At 42.4% G+C, this 23,182-nt stretch overlaps 1 protein-coding gene across 2 annotated transcripts; it reads right to left on the reverse strand.

The window, feature by feature from the left end:
- Positions 1-670: 670 nt before the first annotated feature.
- Positions 671-20,977, reverse strand: GPR63 (G protein-coupled receptor 63). Of its 2 annotated transcripts, none has more exons than XM_080997540.1 (2): positions 20,528-20,977; positions 671-4,297 (listed from the first exon to the last, which is right to left on the reverse strand). In XM_080997540.1, exon 2 carries the CDS (start codon positions 4,138-4,140, stop codon positions 2,884-2,886), a length of 1,257 nt encoding a protein of 418 aa, XP_080853666.1. In that variant the 5' UTR covers positions 4,141-4,297; positions 20,528-20,977; the 3' UTR covers positions 671-2,883. The 2 variants fall into 2 exon arrangements, with proteins under 2 accessions (XP_080853666.1, XP_080853667.1); XM_080997541.1 differs by lacking the exon at positions 20,528-20,977 and adding an exon at positions 8,820-8,857.
- Positions 20,978-23,182: the final 2,205 nt, after the last annotated feature.

The following is a 23,182-nucleotide window of genomic DNA, read 5'->3' on the forward strand; positions in this document are numbered from 1 at the left end:
TAGGTTTCTAGCTTCTATGGAAGCTTTTAGGTGCAGATGTCTACGTGTTGTAGAGCTTGCCCAGCTCAGATATCCAAGGTCAACTTATAGATATTAAGAAGCATGATCAGTAGCACATCCTTGCTGCCCCTTTTAAGGTGAGGATCCCTTTCAGTTACCACATAAAGGCGAGTTATGTTGCTTTCCTTTGGAAGACAGAACAATGGCACTGGTTATTGACAGCATTGACAAGTTCCTTTGTTAGAGAGTGATAACATTTAGTAATAGATTTAATGGGAGGCAATGAATTCTCCCTGCAGTAAAATTAAGTTAGGTAAAGTAGCATCAACAGCAAACACACCTCAGTCTATGAAATGTTCTTCCATAACACAACTTTTTTTAAAAAATATACTTAATTTTCAGAGGAACAGCATTGCTTCTTCCTATCTGACCAAGTAGTGGTTTTCAGTTATGTCATTTGCTGCCACTGAAGAAATCAATTAGGTTAAAAAGAACCCCAACAAAAACATATCTAGCCCTCTTGTAAACTACAGTAGAACTGATGATAGACTTAATATATTGGCATCTTTAAGTTCATTTAACAGATTGCACGCAAGTATTCTCGAGTAATTCCTAACATAATTTTCCATACTATATATATATATATATATATATATATATATATATATATATATATTCTCAAACAGGAACTGGTGTTTGTAGGGCTAACATCAAGACAAGTAAAGCTGGTAACTGATGCAATCCTACAAAATGGCTTGACTAAAGAAAGAGGGAGAAGAATTAAATCTGATTGATAATGCAAGTAAGATAACTTATTAATGCCTGTGGAAGTATGAAACCCCTGCTTACTCTCACTATCTAAAGCTTTTTAAAAGAATTCCCTCCTCCAAAAACCTCTCATACAGAAGAAATCAGTGCATTAATAATAGCTCCAATATATTAACAGTTTTTATTTGTACCTTGTGGAGGTCTGGTCACTTCATGAATAAAAGTCAGTACTGTTTCCTTTTTGATCCAAAAGACCATACAATTAGTTCCACAGGCACAAAGGAGAGTTGTTCTAATGTTTCTCAAGCAACTGCACCACTATTCCAGGTGACAAATCTCTCTTGAAACTAAGGGCAGTTTCAGAAACAGTTTGTGACATGGACTTAGAGGATTGGCATTCCAAAGGAATAATGGTAGTTTCCATTGGGTATATACATAAAGTAGCTCTTTGGATCCTGAAATTTGTCTACAGTCATACCTCGGGTTACAGACGCTTCAGGTTGCACACTGCGCCGAACTCGGAAGTACCAGAATGGGTTACTTCTAGGTTTCGGCGTTTGCGCATGCGCAGAAGCACTAAATTGCTCTTTGCACATGCGCAGAAGCGTGTGCGCAGACACACGGGTTGCAAACACTGCGGGTTGCGAACGTGCCTCCTGCATGGATCACGTTCGCAACCCAAGCGTCCACTGTACTTTAAAAAATGCAATATGGCATCAATTGTTTTTGGTCAGGGCTCAGCCTATGACACAGAACAGGTAAAATTCATAGAAATGTAAGATGCTTATATCCCATTGAAATCAATAGGACCCCAAACAAAATCCCATGTGCTTAAGCAACTAAAATTCATAGAATTTAATGTTATGGTTTCAATGAGACCTAAGAATGTTTAACTTCTGCTGGACCACAATGAATGTATTTATGTATAGCCTCACTTAGAGCAACATGCACTGAGCTTCTGAGATTCACATAAACTCAGTGTTTGCAGATCTATCCTTCTGAAAACAATGTTTGTTAAAAGATTGTTTACTGAAACACTACAAAAGTTGGATAAAAAACTAAACCCTTGCAGGAAGAAACAAAACACACAAAAACAAAACACCCCTATACAGTTCTTTTTAAAGTGCACAAAGATAAGTAGAATCTATTTTGAATATTACTACAACTCTTGGAAATGTTAAATTAAATAGAGACCTTTTGGCTCTGCTATGGTCGCATCTGCACTATACATTTAAAGCAGTATCAAATCACTTTAAAGAGCCATAGCTTCCTTCAATGAATCCTCGGGATTATAGTTGGTTAAGGGTGCAGTGAGTTGTTAGGAGATCCCTATTTCCCTCACAGAGATACAATTCCCAGAGTGGTTTAACAATCAATCCTTCTTCCCTGGGAGCTGTGGGAATTGTAACTCTGTGAAAGGAATAAGGATCTCTTAACAACTCTCAGCACCCCTAACAAGCTACAGTTCCCAGGATTATTTGGAGGAAGCCATGACTGTTTAAAGTGGCATGATACTGCTCTAAATGCATAGTGGATATGCGGCCTATGTTGGCATAAAACAGTAACATCTTTTATTTTTTTAAAAAAGTAAGTATTCAGCCCAATGTACCATAAAATAGCAGCATTAAAAACATCTAAAATTAAGTGGACCTGCAGTCATTGCGCATCAAACTTGAGAAATAATTCAAATAAGTCTTCCTCTCCACTGCAGAAAGCTGTAGGTAGTGGCCACAATCCACAGAAAGCTACACATGTGTGCAAGGGGGAAAACCGCACTTAGCAGGAGTTTTCTTTGAAGTTTTCGTTGCTGCTGTTGTATCTGCTGAAGGAGGAACCTAAACTGCAGCAGTGGAAGCTGCTGTGGCAAACAGAAATCTCTGTCTGTATTATTCTTCCTTTGTGCACCATGGAGCTTTTTGGGGTTGTAGCCAATATCTTTGTTTAGTCATATACTCCAGTAGCAAAGTCCAAATATGATCTCTCTCTTGAAATTGCACATGGCAGCTGGAATACATACTAAAGTTACAAACATGGCAGCTAAAGAAGCCATTGTATTTCAATCCACCAAAATTTACGTACATCAGAAAAAGAACAAGTGTCCCTTTGCTGCAAGTTTCACACAACTGACCGGTGCTCCCCACACACATATACTGCGCTAGGCCGGATACGTCTTCTGGTGTGACCAGGTAGCTGTGGCAAAAACTTGAAGTACTTCGGCATCAAGTCTAAGCATGCATCGTGAAATTTCTTGATCCTCCAGTAGTAAATCAATGGGTTCAGGGCAGACTTGAGGTAGCAGAGCCAAAGGAGCCAAGCGCTTATCTCAAAGAAGTTGTGCTTCTGATCGAAGTGGCTGTTGAATGTGGCAATAAGGCTGTAGGTGGTGAAGGGCGCCAAGCAGATTATGAAGACAATGAACAAAATCAATATGGTGGTGAAGGCACGAGTTTTAAAGCTCATATCAATGTTCATCTGAAAGGGTCTCTGAAGGCTCATGAGACCAAGTTTGCTAGCTTGGCTGAGGCATATGCTATCTGGGTGGCTGTGGATGCGAACTGCGTTGTGCCGTACAGTGTTGAGGATGCCCATAAAAGAATACAACATCACCAAGAACGGGATGAAAAATGAAATCAGTACCACCAGTATCACATAGGCACGGTAGCCAGGGCTTGTTGTGTAGCCAAACACACACTGAGGTGCTCTGGAAGGTAGCAGGTTGGGGTTTCCCAAAGAAAGTGGGAAAGCAACGACGAAGGCTGCAGCCCACGAGACAGCAATGAGGAACTTTGCACGGTATGGATTCAGCTTATCCTGCCTCTGAACTATTATAAGGAACCTGTCAATGCTAATGATAAGCAGAATGGCCACCCCTTCGATGACAAATAGCCAGAAAAACATGGCCGAGACTCTGCAGAAGATATTCCCAAAAACCCACCGGGTTGTGATGACAGTTATCAGAGCAAAAGGCATGTTCAGCACAGCAAGCAACATGTCTGCAAAAGCCAGGCTAGCTAGGAGAATGTTAATAGCCGATCGCATTGCAGTCTTCTGATAGACCATTAGGCAGACAACAAGGTTGCCAAGGAAAGAAACAAGGAGTATAAATATCATGGCAGCAGAAAGAATTACCTGGAGTGGCAGGCTTAAGCTCTTGGAGCCTGATTGCAATGGGTGGGCAGTTGTAGTGTTGGTTGTCAGAGTAGTTACCTCAGTGATAACCATGGCACCCAAGTGATATTTCAGTGGCTGCGTTGTGCCACTACGAACCAAGAAGGAGGGGGTGGTGATATTTGCGTACATATTTTCATAGACAATAAAAGTTGCATTGAATGTCCCAGAATGAGCAGACGTCAGCATTGCAGAAAAAACCATCACTTCCCACAGAGCAGAATGCAAGGGAGAGATAAAGAGGCTTCAAGGCATTTTAGCATATAAGGGTGGTGTCATGATCCATGGCCATGCCCCAAATCGTAGTTAGAGATCCAGCAGGGGGAAAGTAAAGCTTCACCCTTCATGGCAGTGCTTTGGTCTGAAAAATCAAGCAGGAATTAGAATGTTAGATGCGAGTATCATGTTGTTGCTTTTGCTTAGTGTTAACGCATACTGAAGACAAAGTTGGGGGTGGGGAAGCATCTACTACAGAAATCAAGGGAGGATGCAGTGCTGCATATGGATATATGATCAGAAGAGCTGCACAAGTAAACCCTAGAGTACCAAAAAAAAGAGTACATAGTAGCCTCTCTTTCCTATTGCATTGTCCTGTGAGATTCTGTTTCCGAGAACCTTGCAACAGTTAAGAGTTACAAAGGCACATTCAGACATAATTTAGGAGCAGGAACCCCTTTGCAGCACAACTTTCTTCAGACAAGTTTCTGCTGTGAGTAGGAGACCTTTAGAAAGTCTGTGTGAGTATTAATTCACTTTAGTCTATTCTGTTGTGATTTTAACTTTGTAAGTTTTAAATTACAGTTGTAATTTTTTAGTGATAATTTTATTATACTTCTTGTAAAGTGATTTGAGGGGTTTTTCCAATAATCAAGTGGTATATAAAAGTTATAAATAAATAAATAAATAAAGTAAGTAAACAAAATTTTGGCAAGTCAATTTAAGTCCAATAGCCATCCCTTTCTCTAGTAACAGGCTATGCTCTTTACAGGTGTTCATTGGAGTACTTGAGAAAACATATGTGTTTATGCTTCCATTAAGAAGACTTTTGTGTGGGTTTTGTTTTTGGCAGATTCTCTATGTTCAGAAGGACAACAAATGTACACCACACTGTAGGGAATCCACTTGATTGTCACCCCTGCTCCTCCCTAGATAAGCAGGTAGTGTTGTAGAGTAGAAACAAGGTAGGCTCTTGTGTCTTGTGGGGAAATCAGATACTACTGTCAAATATACTTTCATTTAGTTGTCATGTAAATGTTAGTAGTAGTCTAATGGGAACATACAAACCACATGAAGGGTAGCTAAAGTAATGGTCTACAGCAGGACTGGGGACTTGGCTTGATGTCGCAGTGATGTCAACTCCCAGGGGTCTTTATATGCCCCTTTCAAAAGTGCTTCCTTGCCAAGAACTTTGCAGGCACCACCAACAGTGCCTGCATACCCGCTTTACAGCTAGGTTGAAGTAAAACCCATTTCCAAAGCAGCAGTTACAAATGACTGTGAGCTGCAATTAACCACTTTCACATATACACATATCAATGATATCGATATCAATGCTGATGGAGTATGTCTTAATTCTAATAATTAACTGGGACATAAACATGAGGACAATGGCAAGGGGTTTCAAAACTTTAGTGAGATTTAGCAAACCATTTTAGGTATATTTCAACCAAGACTATCCTTTTCTTTCCCCACCCCCACCCCCGAAAAAAAGCTTAAATATGCCATCTACAATAGCAATTGAAATGAAATTTGGGTTATTTTTAGCTGTGATGAGTTGCATAAAAAATCTCTGGCAACAAAGCCCATAAAGGCCTATGACTCAAATAATACAGCAAGAAGCAAGGAAAGACTAACAGCAGTAGCCCACGGGGGAGTGATGTAAAAGGTAGCATGACAGGAACAAATAATTCAGGTGAAGAATAAAAGATAACAGAAAACAGGGGGAGCTGTTTCTGCTTATGTGCTTCAGTTCTTTGTAACATATATTGGGCAAGTCAGTAAAAATAGCCAGCAGGTTAAGTGAAGGAACTAGAGACTTGGCATATATTGCTGAGATTATTCTCAAGGATGTCCCAGTTCAGGGTAGTGTTTGATTTTTGAAGCATAGGTGGTCTGTAAGCTCAACTGAACTAAAGTTCATGTGAATTAATGTAATAGCACCAGGAGAGGGAGAAGGTCTAGAAATTCACCTCACTCCTGGAGAATGAAGAATCAGTTAGGCCAGGGGTTTCCAAACTGTGGTCCATACACAGCATCTAGTACAGATCATTACAATTGCTACAAGAGGCATCAAAATTATTAAGTGGTTCTCCAAGACACTCAGCAAATTCCAAGCGGTCCATGGGGAAAATAGTTTGGGAACGAATGACTTTCTTAAGCCATCTTTGTGTGCCTGCTTGAGATCTGCTGTGGTGATGTCTCATAGAGCAGTGGAAATGTTTGTGCGCACATGTTTGTAAGTGCAGCAGTATGGAAGAGGGACTTTTTGTCACAACTACCGCTTTTGCGGTAAAAGTCACAATGTGCAAGCATAGCCTTAAAAATGTAGGACCTATTTAAGCAATGGTACAATGTCCTATAACACATGAATCTCCAGTAAAAATAAAAGTAAAATCTTTACGAAAATCTTCAGTAAAGATGAAGTCGAGTTACAGCAGAATCCTAACCATGTTTACTCAGAAGTAGGTCCTACTGTATTCTGTGGGACTTACTCCCAGGTAAGCAGGATCAGGATTGCAGTCTAAGTGGCAGTCCAAAGACCACCAAGTTGCAAGTATCTAATGCATTTCCACACATTTTCCCCTATATAAGGGCTGAACTTCATTATTAGATTCAGATAAAATGAAGGAAGTGATAGTAACTTGTTTCAACCTGTCATCTTAAAACAATTTGTATGTTCTTTTATACTTCATGAACAAGATACTGTTTACCTGGGATAAAAATGTTAATCTGGTGCTGGTTTTTAAAAATCGAGTCGATGGATTGTAAGAGCAGTCAGTTGCACCCTATACCAAGCCTTTCACTGCTATAATTTATGTAACCATAAAAACAAAATTAAATTGGGTACTTAGGAAGGCTCTTATTCCCTTCAAAGGGAAATAATAGCTCAAAGGGGTCATGAAGCCATCTTAGAAGTTTTCTCCCCCAGTTCTGTGACCTAAGTAAATGACATTATTACATACATCCAATTTATGAAGGAAGAGATTATAAAAGAACAATAAAATTTTAATGGGGGGGAAACTGCATTCTCAAGGAGATAATCACCATTTGATTTTCTCTTTCAAAAACTTATCAGCCTAGGCAGCTCTTTCATTTGTTTCAGCATTAATTCAATAACTGACAGACCAATGCTTGTGCTCAAATGAAGTCAAAGATTGTTGGACAGATGACATGCTGTAATTACCAATAAAGATTTATCATTGCTGTTCTGCTGAACAAAGGTAAGTAAATATCAGCAATAAATTGCAATTGTATCTCACAGACCAGTCCAATATGCCAGTTGTATGAAACATGACTGCTACCAAGCATTCAGCACTGCCAGAACTTAGAAGAGCTTCTCCTGCAGCCAACATCTTCAGTAATTCCTGAAGAAGTTGCTTCAATCTATTCCAGTAAGAACTGTTACCATAAAAAGTCCATCCCCACTGGCTATTCTCCCAGCCCAGATGCTTATGGACAATATCATGAAGGAAGATAATGATCACTATGCTGGTGAAAAAGACCCTAGCATGCGAAAGGGGCTTATGCACTGCTCTAAAGTATTGCCTGCAATCATAGAGCTAAAAGTTAATAAAATGTCAAGACAGCATGTCATATAGTTTCTGTACTAGATTCAAACAATTATTCCTATCAGTAGTACTGGAAATACAGTGGTACCTCGGGTTAAGAACTTAATTCGTTCTGGAGGTCCGTTCTTAACCTGAGGTACCACTCTAGCTAATGGGGCCTCCCGCTGCCACCGCGATGCGATTTTTGTTCTCATCCTGAAGCAAAGTTCTTAACCCGAAGTACTATTTCTGGGTTAGCAGAGTCTGTAACCTGAAGCGTCTGTAACCCAAGGTACCACTGTATATAATTCACTACTTGTCTCTAAACATCACAGTTTAACATACAATGTACATCTTCACAAGGCGTTAAGAATCAGAAGTTAAATGGGTCTTACTGTCAGGTAGGCTACTAAAGGACTGCAGTCTTAGTTGATTCTCAAACTTTATAGACAGAGCAAATCAAAGCAAGCCCGGCCCCAACAGTCAACAAATCAGGCATTAGCTAAGAGCCCCGGACCTGAATGCTAGTTGGACGGCACTGATGTCTGTATCCTATCCATGGTGGCAACAATTATATGTAGCTACACTGTCTTGGCCTATAGATCTGTGAAATTTACAGTCCAGGTCCTAGTGGGACTATAAATATATAAAATGTATAGATTTTATAGATCTATAGTATGGAACAGTGCAGTTTGGTGAGCATTCTCAAAACTGCTGGATTCATACCTGACAATTCAGCATCAGCATAATGTGGCTATGATCCACAGCCCATTTACTCCAGAGCAGCCCCTCTAGATTCAAATGGGCTTTATGCCCGCGCTCAGCCCAGCATCCAACAATAACTCTGTCTGAAAACACAGAAATTCCACCCACACACTGCAGCCTGCATGAGAGTAGGCAAAGTAGATAACCATTTGTTATTAAGAATGCAATCAGAAAAGGCATAATAGGACACCCAAAATGGTTTTCACTTCACATTGAGATGAAGGCCTCATAACTTCAGACTTTTGTTTGCATTACACAAACTACTGTACTTTTTTACTGCCAACATTCTCCCACCAAATTGAGGAAACAAAGAAACGGTTTCCACAGAATAGAGCTAACTCCTATGTTCACCTATCAGCTCCTCAGAAATCCATGCCAAGTAGGTTCACAGGAAACACCTGCTTGACATGAATAAAAATACAATCCTCAGAACATATGCTTGGTAGCAAATTCCACAGAATAATGATTTTCAGTCTATGAAAATTCCAGATAAGCAAAAAGTATGGGGGGGGGGAGACTTGGTAGCAGTGTCAATACTAAGCAATGGGGGGAGGGGGAAAGCTCAGCCCCCAGACCCAACGAAGAAAAAAACAGCTTTGGTGCAGTTGAAAATACAGGAAGCATGATTCACCTAGCCAACCCCATTAGCAAGAACTTCCACCTTACATGACAGGGCTTTCCCCGCTCTCCTTCCCCCATGCGCCCTGCAATTGGTTCGGCTGTGGTGGGGGGGGCAGAAGAACCCCAGAACAGATTGCAGAGGGAAGCAGCAACCCTCACGCAGACGGAATGACTGGAAAAGCACGGGGCTGAATTCCACCTCATGTTATTACCAAAAGAATTCCCCAAATGATTTAAAAATAAATAAATAAAGTTAGCTCTTGAGCAGAATAGAAGTTAACATTAAAAAAATCAAACTGTAACAAAAAGCCAGGCTCCCTTCGTGGTGTGCAACTTTCCTGCTTGAAGGCCTTCTTCAACTATATTTCCCAAAGAGGCACTGAGTCGTTTTGCTTTGCCCCTGTATATACAAGGAATCATCTGAGAAGGAAGGAACACCTTCTGAATAGCAAAGGTAGGCATGTTGGCTTACAGGAAAGATTCCCATAAGCCACATTGGCCCAAACTCAAATACTTGCACACTATTTGGGGGAGCGGGGGGTTTGCCTAATAACCAACCCAAAATGACACAAAATAGTGTGCAAGCTTTTTGAGCTCCAGAACATTTCATCAAGCTTGGTGGTAAACCAAGCAAGGGAGAAAAATGTCAGTTGACATTGAACTCGCGTAATCTGCATTTAGTCAGTCTATAGATAGAACTTGGGAGAAAGTAGTAGAAATGCATATTAGGCTCTCTTAGGTGCTAAACAGGTTTCAGATTGCATCTAAGACTGCAGGGAGCAAAAAAATGTGCAATGGTTGATCCCTCATTTTTTAAAAAATGTATAATTTAGCTGTTACCCATCCTTTGGCAAGACACAAAGTTTCCTTGAGCAAGTCACCATCTTCCAACGTTGCTAAACAGATCCAAACATGATCATATTTTCAATATGAATTAAATTCTGTTAACATTTTGACTATCACTGCTCTTAAACTCAACACTCAAGTCCTGAGAAACATTTAACTGGGACCCGTATCACTGCTTAAGTTAAGCAGGTGATGGACCACATCTGTACCTAGATGAGGCCAACCACTGGAGTGCCCTTTAAACTGCTGTAGACTTCTCACTTTTTGTGATACAGGGAAAGCATGTAGAGTTCTTTGTATACATTAATGAGCAATAAAAATTAACATGGTATTTTCAAAAAGACAGGAAATTAATATTTCATACTTCTGTTTTATCTATCTGCATGAACCTAAAATACCAGTTCCAAACAGCATGATGTTCTGTGGACAGTCTGCTGCCACTTCATTTCCAAGTCTGTTTCCTTAGCAACACTTTAATCCATCTGGCTACAGGCTTCTAAATTTTACAACCATGTTCCTATCTACACCAGAAATAGACTACAAAGGAATTTATACTACCACTCACGCAAAGTCACTAACGTAATTAATCACGCTAATAAAACAAATAGTGTGGCTAGCTGTAAATAATTGGGGAGAGAGCCTGGATTATTATATATAAAATGCTTATTATGGTCAGCCCACAACTGAAACATCAAATAGCTACCAGTTTAGGTTTGCTCAAAGTATTTTGCACACCCATCTCTGCCAGACACGCACACTAGGCACCAGACACAGTAATCAGCAAAAGATTTTGAGGTGTCTGCCCTCAGTTTGATGTAGAATAAAGGTTACAATAATCCAATTTAACAAAGCAAAACTTTTGAAGCTCTTTCCCACTTGTTTCAATGGGCTACGATTGGACAAGTTGCTTGGAAAATGAGGAATAAGTGCATTACACAGAACAAATGCTCTCCAGATCATACTTGGGATAAAATGGACTAATTAGGCTTACACAAGGGTCTGTTTTCTTTGAACAGACATGTCATAACCTGCTTTTGAAACTCCCTCAGTTTCAAAAGCAGTTGGCCATGTAGTACGGAGGTCGCCACGTAAAGTAAAAGTAGTCTCAAATCTCTTGGGTTCAGAGTCTTAGTTTCACTGTTATTTCAGATTTGGATCTGTACAGCTCTCCCACACACCTTCCCACTTTCCATGTGTGTTTATCTGCTTTCAGCTCCTTCGTCCCTCTCTGCCATTCCTCATTTATGCCATCTGTAGCTGTGCTTGGCACAGTCAAGACTGATACTGCTATCAGCCACTCACAAAAAATGCCCAACCCGACCATTATACCCATCTCTGAATCCAGTTGCTTTTGCAGGCTCTTCTCCTTTTCTATGCCATCTTCTGTCACTTTTCTTGCCGTGGACCAGAGACAGGGAACATGTGGTCCTTGGCTTTCATGCAGACTTGGGTGGGAAGAGCACCCAGAGGGAAGGATGGGAAAACCAGGAGGACAAGCGAGCAAAATCAGATGGAGGGGTGCAGGGAGGCGGAGAGTCAACACAAGTGATCAGTTCAGATTTCTGGCAACAATAATCTGTTCCCAATGAAACTAAGAGGGAAAGTAAAAAGGGGTTGGCAGAGAGGGTTAAAGAATCCTTCCCTTTGGTGGCATGCAACCGCTGAATAATAATTTTCCCCTAGCAAATCCAGCCCTTGACAGGAAAGAGCTCCCTGGCTCTCCCTAGAACACCTTCATTTTTTATTGTCTACTTCCTTTAAGTTCATATAACCAAAGGCACTTCCTTTTCACCTGCTTCATTCCAGACCAGACTAGGTATTGAAATCCATCACTCCTATGCTCTACCTTCTAAATTCTGTGATAATCTGGCACAGTAAATTTTCCCTATGGTATCCCATTTTTATTGTGTTCATGTGGGTGGAGCTTTGACTGACATCGTATGTCCTGGCTGGTGTAGGTGTCAGAAGGTCTGACTATCAAGCTTTTATTTTTCAATGGTTGTGATTGAAAATACAATGCAAATAAATCCCTCACCTGCACTTTACAGCATTCCAAGTGCTAGACTTTGCCTTTATATTTCAGTGTGGATTTCTTTCTCCTTTTCTTTTAGTGACATTTCTGTCACTGGAAAATTGTCATTCCACATCCAGTACTAGTTACGGTTGCACAAGCAGTAGAAGCAGAATGTGGATATGGACACTGAAACACATTTTCAAACACTCATGCTGAAAGCAATTTAGTTGGTAGCAGGACGCAAATACGTTTGCATCTGAGTGTCCTTACTTAATCTGCATTGGTCATTGTAGCCTATTCCCAATTCTTATCTTAAGACAAGAAAAACCAGTGTAAGTACACATTCAGCATTTTAGATGATATCCAACATTTTTGCTTCATGAAAGTGCTTCTACTCACAGAAGCACCCTGTTTGTGAACCTAACCCTCACTCCATGGGAGGAAGCTACCTCCATTCAGGAAGGGGAGATCCTAGATGTCACCTAACACTTAGAAATACACCATAATTCTGCATACAGTGGTGCCTCAGGTTACATATGCTTCAGGTTACATACGCTTCAGGTTACAGACTCCGCTAACCCAGAAATATTACCTCGGGTTAAGAACTTTGCTTCAGGATGAGAACAGAAATCACATGGTGGCGGCGCAGCGGCTGCAGGAGGCCCCATTAGCTAAAGTGGTGTTTCAGGTTAAGAACAGTTTCAGGTTAAGAACGACTTAAGTACTTAACCTGAGGTGCCACTGTAATCTTAATGCAACTTTAAATAAAATATAGAAAGCTCTGTACAATATATATATATGGAGGCAGGAAGGAGAACAATAAACTGGGAGATGGTGCTTTAAAAAATATGGAAGCAAATTTAGAAAACTATTTGGCAATATAAGGAGTCGTCATTGGCTAGGACTATTCAGAGCCTCTGGGCAGGGGGGAAGAAAGTCCTACACCATCACCACAGATTCAGGGTGGTGTGGGAGCTTGCTCTATAGCACATACTGTGAGTCAGCTGCAGAAAATTGTAACTAAACATGCCAGTCAGTGTTCCAAACTAACAGCAGTGATTGGAAAATCCATACTGGCTCTTGTTTAGGACCTCTGTAAGTGAGCCCACACCATCTTTCATGATGTGATAAGTGTGTGTTTGTGTGATCTGATCATCATCCTATGGATGCTGGTGCATAGTCTCAGCTTCAGATGGTTTAAGCAAGCATGAGAGAAGGCACAACTCACCTGTGCTCCTTTCTAACACTTCTTTTGACTGCCTGAAGCTACTCAGAGTGCATTTTGGGGCAGTAAATCTTATAGCATAAAACATGTTAGCAAAGCTAACCAGAATATTCTGCATACGGATGCTAAAATAGGATTTGGGTAGAGCTGGTGATAAGCCTTTGTTCCACAAAAAGCTGGAGCTAACCTACTCTTGATTGCTATTGTGCCATTTTTGTAAAACACACAAAACCTAAAACTGGCTAAAGATAATTTCATGGAAGAGTAGCTTAGAACTTATTTGTTCTTGCAGAAGTATTTTATTCAGCTACATTAGGGATTTAGTACCATTTAGGATAATTTACAATTTATTTCAATTATAAGTTACTGAGACACTCTCTAGACAAAAAAGCTCATTGCATAGTAAAACTGCTCCTATACTGTACCATTGGAAGCTGCAGGTGGTGGCTGTATGATTAGACACTCCTCAAAAACATAAAAATAAATGTCCTATGCACACAAGAATGGTTATTTTACTAAAGTTATTATCATGTAATCATAGAATTGTAGAGCTGGGAGTGACCCCAAGCATCATCTAGTCTAACCTCCTGCAATGCAGGAATCTCAACTTAAGCACCAATAGCAGATGATCATCCAACCTCTGCTTCGAAACCTCCAAGGAAGGAGAGTCCACCACCTTCTGGAGGCATCTGTTCCACTGTCAAACAAGCTCTTAGAATCATAAAGTCATTCCTGATGTTTCGTCAGAATCTCCTTCCTTGTAACTTGAAGCCACTGGTTCAGGTCCTACACTCCAGTGCAGGAGAAAACCAGCTTGCTCTAAGAGGCAAAAATGAAGGATATGGAATCTAGTTCCACACATAGCACTTTTGTGGCTGAATTACTAAGCTCCATACTAAAAGCACTAGTAATATTGTATCTTCACCGCATGGTATCCATTTCAAAAGCCAAAAGGAATCAATGAAGTCTTTTCCTACTGAGTCAGTATTAGATTTCCTACTCCTTCAGAAGCAACTCTCATCCCTCCTGCCCCACCAGAAAAAAATTACTCCTGCAGCTGTATAGTTCTCAAACCCAGCATAGGAACAAAGTCTATTCCCTCTTTCCAGGTTCAGCCATCCCATACTTGAACCGATGCGTCAAAAAAACCACACAGATTCTTAGGCAGCACAAAGTTCTGGAACACAACTGGAGCAGAGATGAATTAAGCATTAAACCAAAAAGGTTGCATTAATAAGGTCTTAGAGGTGAATCAATGATTCACATAAGCATATGGTACAGTCCTCTGCTGTAGTATGTAACATCAGAATCCAAGTGCTATAAATAACCTCTTTTTAAAAAATAAAAAGTGCCCACACTTCCAAATCTAAAATGTCAAGGAGAAGGCATTTTAATTTGTTGGCCCACAATTTATGACTGGAGTCCTATACAGTGGTACCTTGGGTTACAGACGCTTCAGGTTACATACGCTTCAGGTTACAGACTCCGCTAACCCAGAAATAGTACCTCGGGTTAAGAACTTTGCTTCAGGATGAGAACAGAAATCGTGCTCCAGTGGCACGGCGGCAGCGGGAGGCCCCATTAGCTAAAGTGGTACCTCAGGTTAAGAACAGTTTCAGGTTAAGAACAGAGGTGCAGAACGAATTAAGTTCTTAACCTGAGTTACCACTGTATTCTGTTATGTGTAAACCCTGCTGATTCCAGTATAATCTAATATACATATAATGAGATTCAGACTTGCAGCCCAAGTGTGCTTTGTCTTTAAGACTTCTGGATGGTTGATTATTCTGCATTTCACAAATCAAGCTGCCAGCTATACAGGAAGTCTGGAAAGGTTATAAACTTTATTAACTTAAAAGACCTGAGGGCCTCTTATGCCATTAAGAGTTTAATTCCATAGACTAAAAGACAACTAGCCTGTTTAAAAAAAATATTTATCCATTGATGAATGCTAAAGTTTGGCTACTGTACAAAATAAGCAGGTTAATGGACACAAGTTTGAATACTCATGGTACTCAACACTTGAATCTCTGAATATGCACTTGTTAACAGCCAAAGTACTGGCAAAGAGTGCAGACTTCCAGGAAGTTCTCCTGCACAAGCTAAATAAACTCAAAATAAATGAGTGTTGCGCAAGGGTCTCCTTTTTGAGGATGAAAGTGAATGTTTGGCCCATACACAGAAGCTACTAAGACAAGCAGCGGGGATGTTTCCAAGATAAAAGGTTGTGGATGAAAATTTGGTAGTTTTGAAAAAAATCTGCATATTACTTTCCAACCAGAAAACTGCGGAGTTGAATACTCAGCATATTGCTTTTAGATGTTAGCGCCTAAGGCTGTTGGACTCCATCTCCAACAATGCCAGCCCACTTGGCAAAAAGTCAGGGTGATGCAAGTTAGAGTCCAAGAATGCCAGGAGGCCACAGGTTCCCATTTCTGGTTTAAATATTGCCTGAAATGTTTTTGTGCATTTCCTGTGTGTGTAAGCTTCCTCTTTTTTGGTATTGGGAACCCAAGAGTTTATTATTCTTTTATTGCAGCGACACAGCCCCAAAGAGGGGGCAACGTTATGACTACATACAGCTGTACAAGGTGAGGGATCCTATAATTTTCAGGAGAAAATAGTGATAAAAAGCAAATAGCTTGTTAAACACTAGCAAGGAGCATACTTTGAGACTCGTACCCACTTATTGTAGGAATGTTTGCACTTCTTTACTCAAGTACAAACTGTCATGGAAAAGAGATCCCTAGAAAATTACAGAACTCATTTATTGTAGATCTATATCTCTTTCGTGTTCTGTGCTGACTCCCACCCAAACCACTGACCAGCACAGATGTGCTTAACTTTAATTTTGTGACAGTGCCATAAGTCCCCAGGCCATTCTTTGAATGCTAACTCTGGACAGACTACAGATTGATGTGCAAAATGGCTGATTTCTGAAAAGCCACTGATTTCGTCATACCCATACATCACAACATTGATATAGTGCAGCTCATCTGAATCCCAACTGCATTCTTTTGATCAGCAGAGAGGCTAAAGTGGAGCATTAACAAAGACAAGACTTAAGCAACAACAGTTCTTCTACTTCTCTGAACAGGACAATGAACAATGGAAAACCTGGGAATTTTATATCCATGTTATATACAGTCATGACAAATCATTTACTGCAGTAAAGGTATATGGACTGAATTCTTAGCCACAGTTTTTAGTTTAAGATTGCTAGTTCATGGGATCTTTACCTAAGGCTACTGTAATAGCACAGTAACACAGACTGGGATCATGCTAGCTTGCCCTGTCCTTCCACCAGTTAAACTTAACCATTTTAATACTACATCATCAAATCAGAAAAAACTCACTGAACAACCTACAATGAAGTCATGGCAACTGGGACAAGCATTCAGGTGAACTAGATCTTCATATCCCAATCCTAAACACCTCACATGGGAGTAAGGTCCCACTTAAGATTTCGAACTCTTGCTTGCATTGCTGAAATAACCATGATATATAAAAGTATCAAAAATGCTACTGAATGATTTAAAGAAGTAAAATTTCCAAATTTAACAATGTTCTACTGGCACTTATACATAGGATGAAATGCTGTCATACACTTTAGTAACTTGCCCATCTCTCCAGTGGCGGAGGAACCGCCCAGTGATGCACACACAACGTCCGTATGGGCTGCCATGGGTGTGCACTCTGTACAGAATGCCACACATGCGCAGTCTGTATGGGATGCCGCACATGCACACTCCATATGGGCTGCCGCTCGTGTGCAACGGCCATACGGGCTGCCGCTTGCACGGCAACCGTATGGGCTGCGGCTCAAGAGGCAGCCCATACAGATGCCTGTATGGATGGCGCGCGAGAGCAGCAGCCCATAAGGATGCCCGCATGGGTGGTGCAAGAGAGCGCATACTGACTGCGTGCATCCTCAGCCACTCTACAGCTGGGGGGAAGCAGGAGCCATCTTGTCACACACACACCCCAGAGTGGCACCCGGGACAACCCACCCCCTCCGCCCCACACTTTGTACGCCCCTGCATCTCCTGAAGCAACAAGCATTATTTGGAATGTGTGCAACAGGGAACGTTACATACTGTAGGCACACTGGATGGCTTTTCAAAGTAACATTGGAAATATCTATCTATCTTATTAAAGAGAGATCCAGACACAGCCTATCCAATCTATGGGGAAAAAGGCTGTAATTCCGTAGCTACTTGTTTGGAAGTAATCCCATCCAGAGAGCACTTCAAAAGTGGTTTTAATGCAGTAATCTACACTATATCAGTACCTTATTCTCTCTTTACTACACAGTTTGTCATGAACTCTGCAGCCTGGAAACTTAATAAAACGTAATATATAAAAAGAGTTGAAGAGAATAACTTTTCCACATTCCTCTTGGGAATGTACACTGCAGTCTTCATGACAAAGCAGGAGTGAGCTGTTCTGACATGCCTGTACCACTTGCAACCCACAAGGCCTAATGCAGCCTAGCAGCCACATAGGCATCCTACCAAGTTCTTGATAAAACCCACCAAGTTTTGTTGCCTCCCTGAGGTCACATGGCTGGTAAGTTGCACCTGATTTGGTGAGTTAGAAACTCTGGAGGGATGCTGTAAATTAAAATACAGTTCTGCAAAAAGTAATATTGTTGCTTTCACAAGTTGCCTTTTATTTATCTCCATGAAGTATCTCAGTACAAAGAATGCGAGTAAACTCTTTTCCTAAAAGTTATTACCCATACCAAAATATTACGGCAGAAAAAGTATACTACACAGAAGCATATGCTCACTAGTTTGCCTCACTAGTTTGGCTTTGAGAGCCAGTGTGGTGTAGTGGTTAAGAGCGGTAGTCTCGTAATCTGGGGAACCGGGTTCGCGTCTCCGCTCCTCCACATGCAGCTGCTGGGTGACCTTGGGCCAGCCACACTTCTTTGAAGTCTCTCAGCCCCACTCACCTCACAGAGTGTTTGTTGTGGGGGAGGAAGGGAAAGGAGAATGTTAGCCGCTTTGAGACTCCTTAAAGGGAGTGAAAGGCGGGATATCAAATCCAAACTCTTCTTCTTCTTCTAATCAAAGAGCCTACCTGTTATACGTAACCTTAGTCATTGCAGAATTTACAGCATTAGCAAGCTGCAGTAGAATTTCAACTCTCCAAGGATGAATTCAGGCAGCAACACACTCTAAGAAATAACTAACTTACAGGTGGTGATATGTAAGTAGTGTACACTTGAACTGCATTCATTCTGGCATCACACACCACTCTGCCACCAGAAAACAGCTTTGCAATAAGGAAATATAGAACAATTCAAATGTTCTAATATTACATACAGTAGCATGCACACTGGCTAGAATTACACTGCAAGACATACTTGCAGGAAACATACATCCCATGCGTCTAAATAGGGCTCCCAAATTACCATTCACAGGGTTAGATTGAAGCACATCAAATTTCATGTCCTGTTGAATTCAGCTGAAGTACCCTGGTTCTGAAGTTACCAGCAAATCAACCATTTACATTTTAGCTGTGAATTTACTTTCCCTTACAAGATGGCAGGGAGCCTTCACCATCTACCTGAATTACAGCCCTCCTAAAATATACATATTTCACTCTACAAGCAGTTGCCAACCGCCGCCCCGCCCCCCGCTCACATTTACCGACAAATGACTACAAAAACAGTCCCCTTTCAATAATCAGATTGCATGGCTATAAAGTCAACCCAGATTTAACTGTCAGAAACTGAAAGGGAGAAAAACCCACTTAACACATATTAAGGAAATAAATTAGTGCTTTACATTGCATGTCCATACATGCATAAGCTCAGTGAGACTTACTCCCAGGTTACACACTTACACTGGAGTAAGTCCTACTGGACACTGTCCAGTGAAAAAACCTGCTCCTTATTTATTGTAGCTGCCCGGAGAACTTCATGTCATGGAGCAACATACAGATGTTGTGTGTGTGTGTGTATTATATATATATATATATATATATATTAAAACTGTTCTGTTATAGCTCTTTTTAACAGCTTTTAAAAATGTGGTTAAGGGACCTCATTTATTCAGATGTGAAGGACTGCCTCTCTTTTTAACCAGGATTCAATATTTCACCACTTCAGGAAAGCCAGCATAAGTATGTGAAGTTTGAAAGCCCTTATTAACCCACCACATACAGTAAGTTTGTACATACAGTAATATCATTTCACTTCTAAATACCATCCCTTGGTTCTGTAGTCAGAATACCAACATGGAGGACACACGGGGGCGGGGGGAATGTGGTTTAAATCTGAATCATGCAATTTCCTACCACTCTGGTTCTAATAACTCTGATTGTAGCAACAGAGAATAGTGAAAGTGCATTAGGGAATAACTAATGTGCACGAATGACTTAAACACACCAATTCTTTAATCACTGCCAAGGATGTTGCAGTTGCCCTTGGTGTTTTAGGCAAAGTTTAATTTGAGACAGGGAGGGGTTAGCAGGAATTAATTAATTAAAGGCCAAAGCCGAAGTCTGAGGCGTCAGTCCTCAATACATCTAGGACTTATTGCAGACCTCTGATTTTATAAATTAAGGCAATGGAATCCATCTGGTCCTAATTTGGGTTCCTGGTTTTCAAAAAGTACTCTGGCACCTTGCAAAACAACACACATCCATCCATATAGCACCACCATACATACATACATATATATATAGATATACAAATGCCATCCCTTGGTTCTGTAGTCAGAATACACAGGAGCCAACTCCTAAGGGCTGAGAGGTCTTCGCCCCCCCCAATAAAATATTAGAGGGGGCCACCACAACCCCAAGTTGAAAGGCACTGCCATTCAAACGGTGTGCGTGCACCACGTCTTGTGATTGATTATGCAGGGCAGGGCTTACCTCCCCCCCCCCCCCAATATTTTGTTCAAGTTGGCACCCTGTCTGTGTCTGTGTGGATGTATATGTATAAATATATGTGCGCGCACACTGGTAAATCCAACGCTCCCTTCATTTCACACTCACCATCACCAACGTGCATCCCCATCTCTACCCCCCCCCCCCGCCCCAAGAATTCATTGAAAGAGCTGCGGGGAGAGATCTACCCTTTAAGGTGATGAAGGAGTATTTACATCACATCCAACCTCCCCTCCCCTCCCCCCTAGCAGCATGTGCTCTAAGATATGAAGTCGGGAGCGAGGTGGGGGAGGAGGACAGGATCCCAAGTCCAGCATCTCCGAATCGCGGCGAGGTTTCACTCGAGCCCCTCGCCCTCGCTCCGTTCGCAGCCCTGCTCCAGGGAGCCACACGCGGCTCCATCTGCTCCTGCCCATCCAACCTCCTCCTCTTCCCCCTGAGATTTAACCTCACCTCAAAACAACAATAACAAGCCCCGGTCCTGGGCAGGCGGACGCGCGAGTCGAGGGCTGCTGCCTCCGGGAACTTTCCTGGCGGACAAGAGACCCGGGAAGCCGAGGCTTCGGCGGCGGCGGCAACTGCAGCACTTCGCCTCTGCCCCAAAGTGGAGAGAAGAACAAAAGCTTCCAAGCCGGGGGGAGGAGGAGACGGCCAAGGCAGCAAGTGAGGAGCATCGCCTGCGAGCTGGAGCGGGGGGTCTCTCTCTCTCTCTCTGGCTGGGTTTACCCCTCAGCCCAGCCCGCCTTTCCCCCCACTCCCATCCACCCACGCAGCCGCCGACCCCTCCTCAGCGCAGCCGCCCCATTCGCTCCACGAGCCTATCCGGGCGAGTCAGCTGCTCGCGGAAGGCAGAAGGAACCTGCCCGCTCCCCCTCCCGCCCCAGCCTAGCTCCTGGGCGAGATGAACGAGTCGCCGGCGTCGCCAGCTCCCGGGGCGGAGCCAAGGGCCCGGGTGGGCGGAGGCTGGCGGGGCGCCCGAGCGTCGCGCGCAAGCGAGACGGCGCGCTCTCTTTCTCTCTCTCCGAGGGGAGCGGGCGTCTTCCCTGGACGGCGCGAGGCTCCTTCCGAGGCGCGCGGGCCTCTTCTTGCCGCAGCTGTAAACGCTGCCTTTGGCGCAGAAAAGCGGCCTGCTCGCTGTTGTGAGAAGCGGAGCCGGAGCCTCGTGGCTTCTTCTGCCGTGGAGGGGAGGGGGAAGGTGCCCAAGAGAAGAGCCTAGGGAAGGAAGGACGGAAGGACAGAGAAACCCCAAGCGTGGTGGCAGCTCCCAGCTGACTGCTTTGGTGGCTTGGATCATGGCTTAGCGAACAAAACAAAACAAAAAATCAACCAGTGTTTTTGGAAGTACATAAACTTTTTTCCTCCTTGTTAATTGCAATTTTCACGCTCAAAAGAATAGGCCATATGGTCATAGCTTTGCCCACTAACCCAATAGCAATGTGGCCGAAAGCGATCTCAATAGTTCAGTTGTGAGGTAAAAATAGGGCGTGGTAGCAGGAGTGCCAACTTGGCCCTTTGACTGCTGGTGCCCAGGGCCATGGGTGCCATGCAGCGTGCATGGCCCAGGCACCAAAATTTGTGGATGTCCGGCCCCTTTATGGGGAATTTTGTGGGTGCTCCTAGGGAGTTGGCATCTACGCATGGTAGTAAAGGGACACACAACCCAGACAGGGCCACAGAATCACAGAAGCATAGAATTGGAAAGTTGGAAGCAGGGGTGCCAACTTGAATAAAATATTGATCCCAAGATGCTGCACCCACCCACCATTTGAATGGCAGTGCTTATCAATTTGGGGTGGGCGGGCTGGCTCCCTCAAATATTTTATTGGGAGGCGAAGGGACATTGGCCCCTAGAAGTTGGCTCCTTTGGTTGGAAGGGGATCATAAAAACCAACTGGCTGAAATGCAGGAATCTTTTGCCCAACATAGGGCTCAAACCCATGACCCATTAGATTAAGAGTCTCATGCTCTACCAACTGTGCTACTCTGATGGCTTTCAGATAGCCTTTCATATACTGACTGGTGTTAAAATAATGCAGTATGTTCTGCTCAGTAGCCCTACTCTCTACTTGATGTGCAATATACCGGTAGATTTAATTCCACTTCTCCAGCCACTTCTCTTCAAAGCAGTGGTTCTACAACTATGCTTTGTTGCACATGGACATTTATAGATCAGGGCCATTCATTTTTAGTTTTTCCCTGTTCCCTGAACATAATGTATTAATACAAGGTTGCACTTATTATGCCATAAAACAACTGCCCAATGATATTGTTGCATCCTACAACAGTATTAGGAAGAGCTTGCCAGCAGACAGGGTGGTCCAACACATGTTTAGCTGCTTCTTCTCTTCTTTGGTGATTACTCGTAGCCAAATAAGATTGTCTTCCATGAACATGGTCTTAGTGAGTCCGTAAGTAACTGTGTGGCCAATTCTGAATCCACACGGCTTTCCACAGTTGGGGACATAGGTTGATCACAGTGAGGGTTTGCCAAACTTGCTTTCCTCTTAGCACGTTTCTCCCTTTTGTCCTGAGTTTGAGTGTCTTCAGAGTCCATGACACCATTGCTAAAGACTGTTCTCCAATTGGAGCACTCGCAGGCCAGTGTTTCCCAGTTGTCAGTGTTTATACTACATTTTTTTTTTAGATTTGCAGGTTGCCTTTTGTTGATCACCAGCATTACGCTTTCCATTTTAAGTTTGGAATAGATTAGTTGCTTTGGAAGATGATAATCAGGCATCCGAACAACATGACCAGTCCAACAAAGTTGATGTTGAAGAATCATTGCTTCGGCAATGGTAATCTTTGCTTCTTCCAGTACACTGGCATTAGTACACTGGCCTGTCTTCCCAAGTGATGTGTAAAAAATTTCAGAGACATCGTTGATGGAATCCTTCAAGGAGTTGGAGATGGCTTTTATAAGTGGTTCATGTTTCACAAGCATGCAGTAAGGTTGGTAGTACAATAGCTTTGTAAACAAGCATTTTGGATCCCCTGTGAATGTCCCGGTCCTGAAACACTCTGCACTTCATTGAGGAGAAAGCTTCACTCGCAGAGCTCAGGCGATGCTGGATTTCGGCATCGGTGTCGGCCCTTGTGGAAAGATAACTG

The sequence above is a fragment of the Podarcis pityusensis genome (genome assembly GCF_964106645.2).
Source record: "Podarcis pityusensis genome assembly, chromosome: 3".
NCBI lineage: Eukaryota > Metazoa > Chordata > Lepidosauria > Squamata > Lacertidae > Podarcis > Podarcis pityusensis.

Excerpts from the sequence above, each read along its gene's own strand:
- GPR63 (XM_080997540.1), bottom strand. The coding sequence starts at position 4,140 with ATGGTTTTTTCTGCAATGCTGACGTCTGCTCATTCTGGGACATTCAAT.